General features: G+C 38.5%; 3 protein-coding genes, 1 long non-coding RNA gene and 1 other non-coding gene across 6 annotated transcripts in view; 2 read left to right on the forward strand and 3 right to left on the reverse strand.

The window, feature by feature from the left end:
- Positions 1 to 623: 623 nt before the first annotated feature.
- Positions 624 to 7,735, forward strand: LOC113751508. 2 transcript variants are annotated; one of them, XM_027295539.1, is made up of 3 exons: positions 641 to 1,103; positions 4,795 to 4,808; positions 7,055 to 7,735. In XM_027295539.1, exons 1-3 carry the CDS (start codon positions 909 to 911, stop codon positions 7,296 to 7,298), a joined length of 453 nt encoding a protein of 150 aa, XP_027151340.1. In that variant the 5' UTR covers positions 641 to 908; the 3' UTR covers positions 7,299 to 7,735. The 2 variants fall into 2 exon arrangements, with proteins under 2 accessions (XP_027151339.1, XP_027151340.1); XM_027295538.1 differs by lacking the exons at positions 4,795 to 4,808; positions 7,055 to 7,735 and adding an exon at positions 1,509 to 1,527 and having other exon boundaries at positions 624 to 1,161.
- Positions 2,779 to 3,611, reverse strand: LOC113751510. Its single transcript, XM_027295543.1, has one exon. It carries the CDS (start codon positions 3,194 to 3,196, stop codon positions 2,990 to 2,992), a length of 207 nt encoding a protein of 68 aa, XP_027151344.1. The 5' UTR covers positions 3,197 to 3,611; the 3' UTR covers positions 2,779 to 2,989.
- The window catches only part of LOC113751511, a 14,886-nt gene continuing 8,046 nt past the window's right edge, over positions 7,360 to 14,199 (reverse strand). The window contains exon 2 of the long non-coding RNA XR_003464829.1: positions 7,360 to 7,553. This is a non-coding gene — a long non-coding RNA (uncharacterized LOC113751511). The remainder of the gene's footprint in view (positions 7,554 to 14,199) is intronic.
- LOC113751509 lies at positions 9,269 to 10,068 on the reverse strand. Its single transcript, XM_027295542.1, has one exon. The coding sequence runs from the start codon at positions 9,735 to 9,737 to the stop codon at positions 9,525 to 9,527; it is 213 nt and encodes a 70-aa protein (XP_027151343.1). The 5' UTR covers positions 9,738 to 10,068; the 3' UTR covers positions 9,269 to 9,524.
- Positions 12,986 to 13,058, forward strand: TRNAA-UGC. Its single transcript has one exon. It is a non-coding gene; the product is annotated as a tRNA-Ala (tRNA).

Below are 14,199 nucleotides of genomic sequence, written 5' to 3' on the forward strand. Positions count from 1 at the left end.
ATGGTTGTGTTTACGCAAGAGCTTTTGCTGGTTCAGGGGCACGCATGTTTATTCCTCGATGCTCCTTTGCTGTTTTCAGCGGCATGAATCTCAAAAGCTATCCTTGCCCCGTGAATTATATGATTGAGTAGGCCGAGCATGAGTTTTTTAGGAAGGTATCAAGGGACGGCCGTACACCAGAAACATAAAGCGATTAGCAATGCATTAGGGCTGTATTACTTGTTTGATAGTCTTGTTTTACAGACAGTCCTCAGAAGATCATTAGGGTCTCATTTTAGGGCCGTATTTCTTGCATCTCAAATTGTAGTCTATTGTCTAATATAATGATTAGTTATGCTCCTAATATTAATGTGAAGTTATTTTAAGGAAACAGTGAGTTAGATTTATTTTTTAATAAAATTAACTAATTTTTCTTGGACTGTGCCAAAACAGAAAATCAAGACCATACAAAAAGAATATGTATTTCGGTTTCTAAAGCTGGAGAATAACGGAAGGAAGGGACTTGATAGAGCTAGTAAAAAATGGGCTTTCCCCTTGGGCCTTTTATGCTGACCGGCTTTGAGTATTTCAGAGAATACGTAGGGGTTGGGCGTCATGTGCCAAAAGGAAGAAGCTGTAAGCAACAATTATTCATTCATTCGAGTGTGGAGGGCGTGAAATGTGAATCAGAATGCCTTCATTTACTCAACTTAGCTTTAGGCTTTAGCTAATGCTCTCCTTCTTTTCTCATCCCTTTCTTGTCTGTCTCCCAACCAAAAAGCCAGAGCTTATATATAACTTCGACTTTTCCACCGTAAACCCACCGTTTTCCTGCGTGCGTCTGGAGAAACATTTCATAGAGATCCACAAACAGCAGGAGGAGAGGAGAAATTGGGTGCCCCTCCCTCCCGTGAAAGGGGAATAAAGAGATGACAGACTGGGGACCAGTATTCGTAGCAGTGGTTCTTTTTATCCTGTTAACCCCGGGTCTGCTAATTCAGATACCGGGTCATAGCCGATTTGTTGAGTTCAGCAACTTTCAGACCAGCGGGGCCTCTATACTGGTCCACTCCCTTCTCTACTTTGCTCTCATTTGCATCCTCTTGTTAGCAATTGGCTTCCACGTCTACATGGGTTCCTAGATGCTGCCCCGCCCCGTTGATTTGCAATTTTGCCTATTTGGTTCGTCAATCTTAATCTTCCTATTTGGTTCGTCAATCTTAATCTTACTGAGATACTCCCTCATTTGTATTATTATTTTTATTTTTTTTTATTTTTTATTTTGGGGTGTAGGTGTATTCAGTTTGTAAGATGTGGGTTCCAGTTTATATCACAAATGCCGTTTATTTTCTAACTCGGATTTGAATGAGAAATTTTATGCATGCTGTATACGACCTGTGCAGCTCCCTCTTTATTTATTTATTTTATTTTTATAAATTTCTGGTCTCTTGCCAATCCTAAAGTTGATTGATTATCGATTCATCATGTTTGGACATATTCATCGACATTGATAATCTTGTGGAAATCAGGTGAATCTTTCGCGTTGAGTTTCTTGAAGGATTTTGGAACAATTTTGTATTGGCGGACTTGGAAGTCGATGTTCCACTGCTTCTTCTATGGACGAAAATCTTGATTCATATTCATAAGCGCTTGTTTGCTATGGAGCAAAATCGAAATCAGACGAACATTTAGCTAAGAAGAGGGGAAATGCCAATCGTTGGTGGTTTCTAATTCTTAACCCATCTCCCAAGCTTAATTACGTTTCCAATAATGTTGAAGCCTGAACAAGAACTAATTGGGCTTCTCTCTTTTACAACTAAACGTCCCCTTCGTTGCAGCCTTGTAGGTAGTTTCGAATTAATAATAATGTCTTTTTAGCTCATCCGCAAACAAACTTTATAGTTTATACTACTATCTCCCCGAGTAGGTACCTTTTCTTAAACCAAAAAAAAATTTCTGATATCAGAAGGTCGGTCCAATGGCAACTTCTGTGCAGGCTTCCTATTTCTAATCTTTTGCTTTTAAAACAAGCTCCCTAATTCTGGGGAATCCTTGGATCGAGTAAACAACACAGATCAGGGCAGAATTGGTGCGGGAATGCGTCTGTGCTACCGGGGCTGAGCCTGAGAGCAGTTAATTGGGGCAAACACGAAAGCAAATCTGTGCTACCCGGGCTATTTTATTGAGAAACTATATGGTGTACATCCTGAAAGACAACTTGTTTGAGCCCCCATGAAACCTTACAGTTGAAACCTTACCATACTAACATGTTTTTAAGCAGATAAAAGAAGGGTATAGCGATGGTTTAACGTCAAGACGACTCGGCCGAGTCGTCACTGTTTTGGACTTTTCCAATACGATATTGGAGTGATACGATTTCGAGATATTTTGACTCGTCGAGACGTCACCGTGAAGGATTGAAACAGTCGAGTTACACCGAATCACATCGAGTCAATTCGAAATTTTATTATTTTTTAATTATTTTTGTTTATCATATTTTTTTACAATTTTTAGAATATTAAATATTTCAAAAATTCGCGTCTCGCAGAAACTGTTACCGAGATGTCTAGATCGATGTGGAATGGTCCGGATCGCGACTTTGAACCATGGTTACGGCGGTCACACAGAAAGCCCCATCAATAGTTTTATCTTTGTATGTTGCCGGATATTATTCAAAGCACTTTCCCTTTAATTTCCCTAGAAGAAATGGAAATTAACCGCTGGATACCAAAAGACTTGATTGATTGCAGCCAGATTCACGAATGGCATCTCAGCATAAGTTATTCCCGACAGCTAAAATTAATGGAAGAGCGTGGCAAATCAATACATCCCTACTCAGAATACGAACATATTGCATATGGATGCAACAAAGGTAGCACAACAGACGGAGCGGAACCTTATAGTTTCAGTTTCCAACAGCTTCCTGCTTTTTGAAGGAGGAGGAAGGGGGGTTGGGGAAGGGGTTAGTTACATAACATTCATACTACTGTGATTTGGCCTGCTATGCAGCCTATACATCTACGTGCACGTTGAGAACAACGAGGAACAAGATAAGAAGCAAACCATAAATAACAGCGTGCAACAGTATGGAGACCACGCTAGTCTTCATGTTCAAGAAATCAACCGGCCGATGCTTCCCAGGAAGCTGAAAGAGCAATCCCGGCGACAGAAATACAAATAGTGCGGCAGCTATAACAGGAGCAGCCCAGTTGTTCATCTTAATGCCTTCCTAGAGTAGACTCTCGGTCAGTTGCCCCTCTCGGCCGGTCAACCTTCCAACAAGTGAAACTATAAAGAGGAGGAAGAAAAGCGTCTATGGAATATGGATTGGATGAAGCATATGAAAAGGGGGCACTCGATGCCAAATAATTCTGAGAATTGAAATTCTTTGGAGGGAATAAGAATCCCATAAAGTTATACTACTAGCATATATATGTATATTAAAAAAAAAAACTAGTCATCGACCATTTTTTCTCTCTTTTTTTGCCTCCCCCTTTAACTTTTTCCTCCATCTATTCTGGTATTGGATAAGGGAAAGCATCATTGGTGGTTTTTTTTTTTTTTTGATGAGAACAAGGGGACAAGGCTCACTAGCAAAGGGAATGGTGCTTGGGAGTATTATATAAATTGTGTTTTTGGGCTTCGATTATATGAAGTATAGCAGACGCAATACAAAATTGCTCTAAATACCATTCCACTCCCCGAATACGCGTGCGGTGGCCAGTTAATTGTCCCTCATTGTCACACCGACGTGTCACTCTTTCTTTTCCACCACCACCACCCCCCCCGGGGGGAAACCGGCGGGGGGATAGAAAGCTAACCATCTGATTAGCGACTAATCCCAGGTGATAATTATTAGTGGTCCACCCACTTTACCGGGGTTCTTGTTTATGTGCTTATCTTGTAGCATTACCATCCATTTATTAGTCTAAATGGCAATCATTTCTGGTTGTTGAGGGCAGGTAATGAAGAGACAAGTGGTTCTAATGATCAAGAGACAAATTCCAAGGGAATGGCTACAGTTTGACAAGTGACCAAGAGAATGGCTTTCATCTGCTGTTGGAATGATGTCAATTCCAATATGTTTAGAACTTTAGATGATGAGGTTAATACGGCAGCTTGAGCTAGGATCATTTCATTTGCAGTCAATTTTACTTTAATCGGGCATCAAAAAGTTTTCCAGACACAAAGGCGTGATTTACGTGTATTTCTTTTGCACCCAAATAGATACCAATGAATATCACTTGGAACCTCCTGGAAATTGCAGCAAACAGAGCCATTGTATAATAGACTAGTAGTCAATAGAGAGAGTTACCTTTGATTTAATTACACTAGCCTCGCTGTAGTTAGGTCAATTTGCACTTGACCCCTTGAATTTATTTTTTCTACGCTTTGCTCCCTTTGGCTAATGGGTAAAAAAAAAAAAATTTTGGTTAGTTTTTCTATGAATTATTCCAAAAAAAAAAAAAGTATGATGACTTCTATACCGATGACTATCAAGTGCCTCGGACAATCTACATTTCTTCTTTTCTCCTACTAGAGACAATCGAAATCATGACTTAACAAGAACCTACACAAGATTCAACAAGAATATTAATACTACTTGAGAACTCTCGAGAACATGAATAATCCAACGCAACCATGTTCAATTTGACAAAATACATCAAAGTCTGTAAAATAAAGACTCTAGAGATGCCCGCTTATAAGCTACAAGTAGTCTAAACTAAAAAGGAAATAAAATTACACAGAAAACTCTAAAATGAATAACACTTGGACTGTGGTTGCCATGACCATCCGCAAATGGATCCAAGCCAGCTATGTGCGAATCTGTGTAGGTGTTTCTCTATTCTGAATCCGTGAATGGAATCTGCTAAAAAAATTTGTACGGTCCAGATTTCATATTATATCTCGATTTTGACAATATGTGTGGGACTCACAAAATTTTGTTGTAAAGTTACACGTTGTTGAAAATAAGTTACACCATATGCAAGCAAAGTTACACCGTGTGTAAAATGCATATAACTGTTAGAAACAGTTGCACCTGCAACCGTTCCTGCCCATGGTCCGTTGGCTGGATTCTATCGAGAATTAGGTCACAATTATAACTAATAATAGGAAAATTAAATAAACAGGAAAAATATAAAAACTACTCAATATAAAAACTGGTGTTAGTCAAGTATCAACCAGGTCAATCTGGGAATCTGGTGGGGAGCGAGGGAGGGAAACCAGGTACACATGATTGAAGTACTACTATATTTTAGTTGGGTGGAAAAGGTTTTTTAATAAATCAAAACCTAAGGGCGGGCAGCATTTTGAATGTTAAATAAGCCAAGCCAAGCATGGAATATATGCTTTGATTTGATTCAAATTTGCAAGTGATGCTATCTCTGCGTGTCCTCTTTATGTCCGTGTCACACACAATACGGTCTCCGGTAATCCCTTTTCTACTACTGTATGGAAGTTACCATTACTGGAAAAAAGAGGGATAGAATTGTATGGCAAATTCTTCTCCTCCTAATTTCGAATATCTAATATGCAATAGGAATTTGTTTTTTTTTTTTAATAAAAAGAAAGAGCAAATTATCCCCTGTATTCATACCACTCATAAATTACCCCCCTTGACTACTGAGCAGATGTATGTAAATAGAAGTAAAATGTCTATACTAAATACTAATTATTTCTATTAACAATTAATGCATAACAAGAATTTGTTAATAAAAGGAGTTGCTTATAACAATTATATACTTTTTAAGTTTTCATGATAATTAATTTTTTTTTCACAATATATTCTTCAGTACATTAGCATGAAAATTTGTATTTCATAGTAGGAAATAAATTTAAACAACAACGAGGATAACAACAAGAAGAAAGAAAAAAAAAAAAGCTAGCAACATGTATTTAAGCCAAGAAAATATAAAGAAAAAAAAAAAATGTTTACATTGAACATATTCGATGATAATATATTATCACCGTTAAATTCATGATATATGTGTAAAAATTAAATTTTATATAATTATCATTCATTTACCGTACAGTATCAGTATCAGTATAATAAAGATTAATCTTGAAAAAAAATATGCTTCCAAAGTCCCAACTGTCCCTATCTTTACCATATAGTACTATCTAGGGAAAATGACATGTTTCGTCCCTCACATTTCGCAAAAACATTCTTTTCGTCCCTCACTTTTAAAATGAAGCAAATTCGTCCCTGACATTTAAAAATTAAAGCTATTACATCCCTGAACCTAATTTTCAATCTGAATCAAACCATCCAATAACCCAGTAATAAATTTCGGAAATAGAATTGATAGATCACTTGATCAACTTCATCATATTCACATGACATTTATTAAACCAAAAAAATAAAAATTATAACATAAAAGGACATTCTTTGGAATAGTAGAGTTTTTTTGTGTAATCTTTTCATGCACCATTAGTATATCCCGCTTGCGAATCTGGATATGTATCATAAATATAAAATTTGGTGTTTAAATTTAAATTAAAATGATATGACAGTACATAAAACCGTCAGTGTATACAATGATAATGTAGGAAAGATTAATCTTTCTTTTTTATGTTATAATTTTTTCTTTTTTCTTTTTAGATTCATTAAATTTCACATGAATATCAAGTTGAATTAACCAAGTGATCTACCAATTACACCCCCAAAATTTGTAATCAAGTTGATTGGTGATTTGAATCATATTGAAATTTGGGTTCAGGGATGTAATAACTTCAGTTTTTAAATGTCAAGGACGAAATTGCTTCGTTTTAAAAGTGAGGGACGAAAAGAATATTTTTGCGAAATGTGAGGGATGAAACCGATCATTTTCCCTACTATCTATATCACGTAGTAATAACTGTTCGGGCCCCTTGTCCTAGCAAGAGCGTCTGGACTCTAGAGACCGTTGACTAGTCTGATTCCTCCTCTTCCATTTCTCTTCTTCGGAGCCTGAGCCTTTGCCTGGCTGAAGTATTCTCCACCACTTTTAGTTTTAGGTCACGCACTGCCAAATTAACGAGGGGGAGGGAAATAGTACAAAACAAAAGATAAGCACATACAATCCATCAGGAGAAGCAGTACTAGTAGCGGCGGGCCGGGTGGAGGAATGGCTGACTGGGGGCCGGTGCTAATCGGGGTGGTTCTGTTTGTACTGCTGCAACCGGGCTTGTTGTTTCAGTTCCCGGGCAACAACAAAAATCTTGAGTTCGGGAGCATGAAGACCAACGGCAAGTCTATCGCCGTTCACACTCTCATCTTCTTTGCACTTTATGCTATCCTCATCCTCGCCGTCCACGTTCACATCTACACCGGCTAGCTCCTGCTTCGTTCTCATCGCTGCCGCCGCCATCATCATCATCATCCCGCCTTCACCTACACCTTCTGTCTGTTGTTCTCAGGTCACTACGCGCTACTAAACTAGAATCTACCAAAAAGAAAGAAAAAAAAAACTCCGAAGCCCAGATCTAGATCTCAATAATATCTTATGCTATGTTAATCGGAGATCTGATACCGTACCGGACAGCAATGTAGTAGCTCTCTGCTCTTTGATTGAAATATCATTTGGTATTACCTTATTGCTAGTACTGTAGTAGTAGTGGTCTGTTTATCTTGAAACTTTTAGCTGCCCCTCTCTCTCTCTCTCTGCTCTTAGTTACCACTAGCTGGCTCTCACTTCCGTTGTTGCTCTGGCTTTTTCCATCAATTTTGAATATGTAATTTACAAGTCTTTTAATGTACTACTCAAATTTTTCAGTTTTTTTTTTCCTTTTATAAAATTGTTTTCCAATCGTTGGGTTTTTGAGCGAACCAATTGAATTTCAGCTCTCATGATGATGTATTTGGCCTGGTGTTCTCAACCTCATTAGCCACCTCTCCTCATCCGCCATATTAGTGTAGTTATTCACCACCAAAAGTAAAAGAACAAAAAACAAAAGCAGAAAGGATCAAGATAGGCTCTTATCACTGAGAATATCGCATATTCGACGTTAATTACCACCTTAATACTTGATTTCAACTTGATCAAATCCATACATAAGATAAGAATATGCATTCCAGGTTTCCGTAGCGGAACACGACGGACAGGAAGAGAAATAGTCTCGTCTTTCTCCTATACAGTAGCATAAGAAACTCGAGGGGTCAGGACCTTGTTGGTGAATTGGCCAACCTTTTGCCAAGCATTGTCGGTTTGTTGGAAACTCCTGTCGAACAAGAATGTCCAGAGATGTCGAGCTTTGCCAAGGGATAGTAGTAGAACTCTCTTAATAAGGAACAAAACGGCCTATTCATTTCGAGGTTCCTTTACTTTAAATTTGTTTCCTTCGACCCAAAATGCACTAGCCTCTCTCTCTCTCTCTCTCCTCTAAAACGGGTTTGTTTGTAACAAGTCAAGCTCAATTCAAAAAATAAAAAACAAACAATAAAAAATTGGATTCAAATAATACTACTATTATGATCCAAGAATTGCCCCTAGATAGATATTATTGTTAATCTAGTACAAAAGCATAAATTGATTGTTAGTTACATTAGTTAGAATTGCGCCTAAATATGAGTCAATATATGTGTTACGTTAGTTAGTTAATCTAGTACAAAAGCATAAATTGTTATTTAAAGAAAGTCAAAATTTAGGAGTTGAAAGTGCAAATGCTGGAAAATGCAAAGCATCGATGTCAAACCTCTGCAACTATTTGCATGGGCTCTTTGTAACGAGAGCTACTTTTAGCCAATACTTATATAACCTTAGAAACAAACAATTGGAGACGAGTATAATTTAGAGAGCTTTTAGATTTTAAGAATTGGGATGAAATCACCAAAAATATAGTAAGAAGACTAGTTTCAACCACGAACTAGACTAATAAATTATGGCCCCTTCAAGCCTTAGAAAACAAATATTGGAGTTGCAATCGCAAGTTAGAAATTCTTTTGGCTCTAAACTACGATTATCTAGAAATTAGCACCCTTTTCTCGTGGCAAATTAGAAATTTTTTTTAGCTCTAGATTGTGATTAATTCTGTTTATTCAGTTAATCATTGATTAAGTCTACATAGTTGCCAAATTATTTCACCAGGCTCGATGCAAGTATATATTGAGACCCAGTTTTATTCAATTAATTTTTGAAACCACAGGAGGAGAGGCCAATGCAACCATCGGAAACCTCTTATCCCAATCTTACAAGTATCCGGCACATTCTATTGATTTGTCAGACACAATCACTTGTGACAAATTGAAGAGTTGCTAGCACCTTTGAATATTGATACAAGACCTTCTTGATAATTAAGTACTACTATAAAAGTATAATCTGGGCGAATAAAATCAAACACGGCATTTTGAACTCCTGGGATTCGATACGTACACACATACGGGAGCGAGCACTTCCATAAAGAGAAAGGGTGGTGACCAGAAAGTGATGGAAAGAGAAATTATTGATCATGCATGCTATTGCTATGGGGAAAAAAGAAATACTAGTCTACTACAAGAAAAAAGTTAAAGAAGAAGTCTCGATCGAGTAATAATTTTCCGTACGTGGAGGTGGGAATGTTGGTGATCAACCAGCTCTTATGTGAACACCAATTGCCACAATCAAGATGGTGTATATACAGAAATACAGGACAGCATGAACCAGAATGGAAATCCCACTAGTGTACATGTTCCCAAACTCCATAATCCTCGTTCTTGCAGGCAGCTGGAAGAGCAACCCAGGCGACAAGAGGATGAACATCGCCACCGCAACCACAACTGGTCCCCAATCTGTACTCATTTATCTACAAGTCTCTCTCTGATTCTTCTTCTTCGTCTTCTTCTTGTTGTTGTTGTTTATTTTTTGCTGGGGAAGCCAGCAGCTTAAGGATGGCGTCTGGCGTTTTTCTTTTTGGTGTCTAAATTGGATCCGCGTGTTTCCCTCCGATGAAGGGTTTATTGGCGAATATGTAGAGGCAAAAGAATGAGAGTTTTGGTGCTAAATTTCTTAGCGTGGAAGTATGAGGGGGATGCTATACTAAACTTGGGACGGATGGAAAGAGAAAGTAGGTTTAATAGAGAAAGAAAAGGAATGTTATGATAGTGGGATTTGCTTTATATGCTGGAGAAGGGGCTTAGGTAACTTTTTGGCTTCCAATAATTGAAAAAAATACGAGGGGTCTTTTTATTTTATGTGGATGATTCATGAAGGTGGGAGTCTCAAATCAAATGACACACATTATACATAGCTCATAAAACATGATGATAATAATAATAATATTTGGGCAAAAAGAGGTGGTGGATGGTGCATGTACGTAAACATTAAAAAGCAGAAGAAGGAAGATTGGCGTTTCGTTTCTAAGTGAAGTTTCTTTCATTCATCTTTTTCTTTATTTTTTTGGGAAAAAAGCTACTGCATTAAGAATTTTAGTCCGCTACTAAAAGTTACAAGTGCTACTACTAAGCACTATCCCCAAAGACTTTTTTTTTGAAAAGACCAACCCCAAAGACCGGAAGACCCGAACTAAATTAAAGACGTCCGGCCGCAATGCTGCATGCTTTGGCTAGTAGGAGGCAAATGATATGATGGCTTTTTTTCTTTTTTCCAAACCATAGAACTAAACTAAATTTCTATCAATTTATCCTTGCCACGGTTAAAAGGGACCTGATAACTACTTCTGGGACAATGGGAGGGAGCACTGGAGCATGGTCCGTGTAAACCGTAGATGCTACACAAATCACCCATATCAACCATTGGGCTGAGCTACGGAGGATTCGTCGATCGATGACCCGAATGTATTGCACGGCGGGCTGAACCCATTGTTAGTGTAGCCTTTGGCTAAATAACACAGGAGTAATCCAGGAGAATAGAATTTGGGCTTTGAATGAATCGGAAAGATGGACAGAAGAGCAAGACAGCCTCCTAGAAAGTTCAGTCCATTACAGGGTGGGCCTAAAGAGTGTTGGGACAGCCGTCCGGCGGCCGTCTAAAGAAGTAGAAACGCAACTCTCAGAGTGTGTGCATGTGGAGCATGTGCCATTCTTCCAGCTTCCGCAACTCGTTCAAGCAAACAAATAAACACAATTTTTTTTTTTAAAAAAAAAGTTCCTCCTCCTATGTCCTCCAGATAGCTCAGCATCACAAAAATCTACATGCATGCTGCAGGCAGACACGATATCCGCTTTACCAAAAGCCATATAAACGAATACTACTACTACTAATTAGTACAAGCAAATTCGACAACTTAAAGGAACAAAAACACGACGACGTATGAATTATCGAGAATCTTGAACCAGTTTTAACACACTTCCCTAAATGTAATCTTGGAGAATGAACCATTCCAGAGTTGGACATTTGGCTGCTGCACATAAAAGGAATATACTCTTCTCTGTGGGTCCCCCTTAGGTTGCTTCTTCTGGACCGGTTTCTCGATGGTTCCTGTGTGTATTGAGTGTGGGTGTGTGTGTTGGTTTTCTACTAGTGGAAAGACATAAAAGGAATATACTCCAAAGGCATTCCTTGTACCGCAAAATTTTGGAGAATGAAACAGGAATTGCATCCAGAATATCTGCGTCAGTCATTCAAATTAGCGTACTGAAACTGAAAAGGGCAGCGCAAAGAGAAGGCAGAGCTGGAAATGGCGTCTTATTACCAGTTACCACCCCCACCACCGAGAGATTTCCTCTAATACCCACGATTCATAATTCACTGTCTAAAAAGCAACCCCGGAGAAGCACGTCTTCCAAGTTCCAACCCAACAAATCACCTAACAGCCACTGCACGGTTTATTAAAAAGAAAGAAAGAAAGAAAAAAAAAAAAACAGGAAGGAAATCAATCAAGGAGGAGAAGGAAGGGACCTGGGACAGGAGCAGTGGTTGAGCAGTCCGGCCAGAGGATGGTCCGGCCCAGTTCAGATAAGTTGTAAAGCATGCCCACAAAGTGGAAGAGCATAACCAGTGCGATGACCACAGGCATCAAGCATAAGCCGAAGACGAAAGTCACGCACCCAAACAGCATCAGAGCCACAGATATCCCGAGAAAAAGGGTGGCGAAGGCTGCCGGGGAAGCCAGGAAAGTGCGGCAGGAGACGGCGGGGCGCACGATTCCCGGGAAGGAGGAGATGGGAAGCGGTGGGGTTTGGAGGACGTGGAAGATCATGGCGCACAGCTCGTACAGAACTCTGCTTTGCTCGTCTTGCTCTTCCACTTCACCTCCTGATCTCATTCTCCCAAAATTTTTGATTCTCAAAAAGTCTCAAGCTCGATTCCTACCTACTTTTGAGCAAGGCTGTACGCTCTTAAGTTTGTTTGTGCTGGTTTAGACTTTAGAACAGCAGCAGCAAGAAGAAGTACACTTTCGTCTGCGTCTGTCTACCACTGTTAGTCCAACTGCAACACATGTGAGTGACTGGATATAACTACTAACATGAAGGAGCAGGATGATTGCCAGTTTTGGTGGGTGGAGACTTGGTGGAGATTGCCAGTTTTGGTGGAAGCGGATAAGAAGTTAAGAACTGGTTTGGAATTACTTGTGAAAGCATTGGTGCATGGATATGGAGGTATATGTCAACCGCGGCAATCGATTTGTTCAATTGGCCTCTACTAAGTACTTATTATATTTATAGGGAATCCACACTGATATACTGAATCTTATCCACTGAAAAAAAATATATAGCGGTGCAGTATTTGTGTCTTCTGTTTATGATTTCTCTTCCTTTACTATCCAATCCAATCCACAACATTCGGCGACAAGCTGTTCCTTTATCCAGATTCACCAGATCTTTTCTTTCCTTTTTCATTATTCTTTTTCGGGGAAGAAAACTCACAAGATTTTTGACCATGTGTGACGAAAACGGTAAGAGGTGTGGATCGACTGATCGAGGCTCTCCCTATCCGAGGGGTCAATGCCAATCTAAAGATTGGATTAATCCCAAGACGACGACGTGGGTAGCCCTATCTTGTCTCGCAGGTGGTCAGCAATTCTCCTCGTTGTTTGTGCCTGCATTTTTGTCATTCTGGTATGGTTATCTTTAATATAACCTCAACACGGGGATGTAGCTCACATGGTAGAGCGCTCGCTTTGCATGCGAGAGGTACGGGGTTCGATACCCCGCATCTCCACCATATTACTTTCCCCCCATTTGATTTTCGTTCTTTATTTGAGTCGCCCCAACCCCACCACGACTCGTGAATGTGGGCTACTTATGTCTCAAACCCAAATTGACAACCCGTGTCCAAGCCAATAGCAAGTCTCATTATTAAAAGAGGTAACCTAAACTATTCACTGTACACGATTTTGGCCCCTTTATTACAAATGATCACAAATGAACTCTTGAACAATTATAAAAAAAAAAAAGGCTTAGTTTAAGGGCTTCCGTCAATTTTTGGGTGTTAAATGTATCGGAATTAAGTTCAAAATCGACCAAACAAAAAAAATCAAGCCACAATTTGGTTAAAAAACCAACTATATTAAGTTAACTAACGACATGGAATTTAATATTTCTTACTCTTCTTTCATTTTCCACCTTTTCTAATCCTAATTTGATGAAATAATCAGTCAACAAGGTCTTTTAGGATGTTTACGTATGCTGATTTTTTGGTTTGATTGGTTTTGCCCCTAATTCGGTCACCTCTAACAGACAAAATTAATGGAAGTCCTTAAACTATTTTTTTTTTTTGTTCAAGGGTTTATTTGTGACAATTTATATTTGAAGGGTCAAAACCATACAAAGGAGGTGTACCGAATTATCCCTATCATTTTATTTGTATTTTTTGTTCATGTAACAATCTTACTAATATACGGATGAATCCATCTACAAAAAACGATTGAAAATTACTTCAATTTTGCTGGTGTACCCATCTTTTTGCTTTCTACTTTTACTAAGCTTGCGCTGTAGTTTCCTTCCCACACTCCAATTTTATCCCTCACATTTTTCAAGTATGCAAACTTAATTTTACTTTTATTTTTGATTCATATAGTAACAATCTTACTAATATAGCGATGAATCTATCTAGGAAAAATGATTGAAAATTATGACATTTTTAAATGATAATCACAAAAATGAAAATTCCTAAAATCAAGGAGGTGAACCAGATTTGTTTCTGTCGCGCATGTCATTTAGTATAGAAAATTTTCTAAGAGTAATATATATGTAAACAAAGTTTGTGAGCAAAACTGATCACGTTGCACAGAACTCTTAAACTTGTTCATCTTCTTCTTTTGAAACACTACTAAATTATGAAAAGAAATTCCACATGTAGT

This window comes from Coffea eugenioides, chromosome 11 (assembly GCF_003713205.1).
Source record: "Coffea eugenioides isolate CCC68of chromosome 11, Ceug_1.0, whole genome shotgun sequence".
NCBI classification, from domain to species: Eukaryota; Viridiplantae; Streptophyta; class Magnoliopsida; order Gentianales; family Rubiaceae; genus Coffea; species Coffea eugenioides.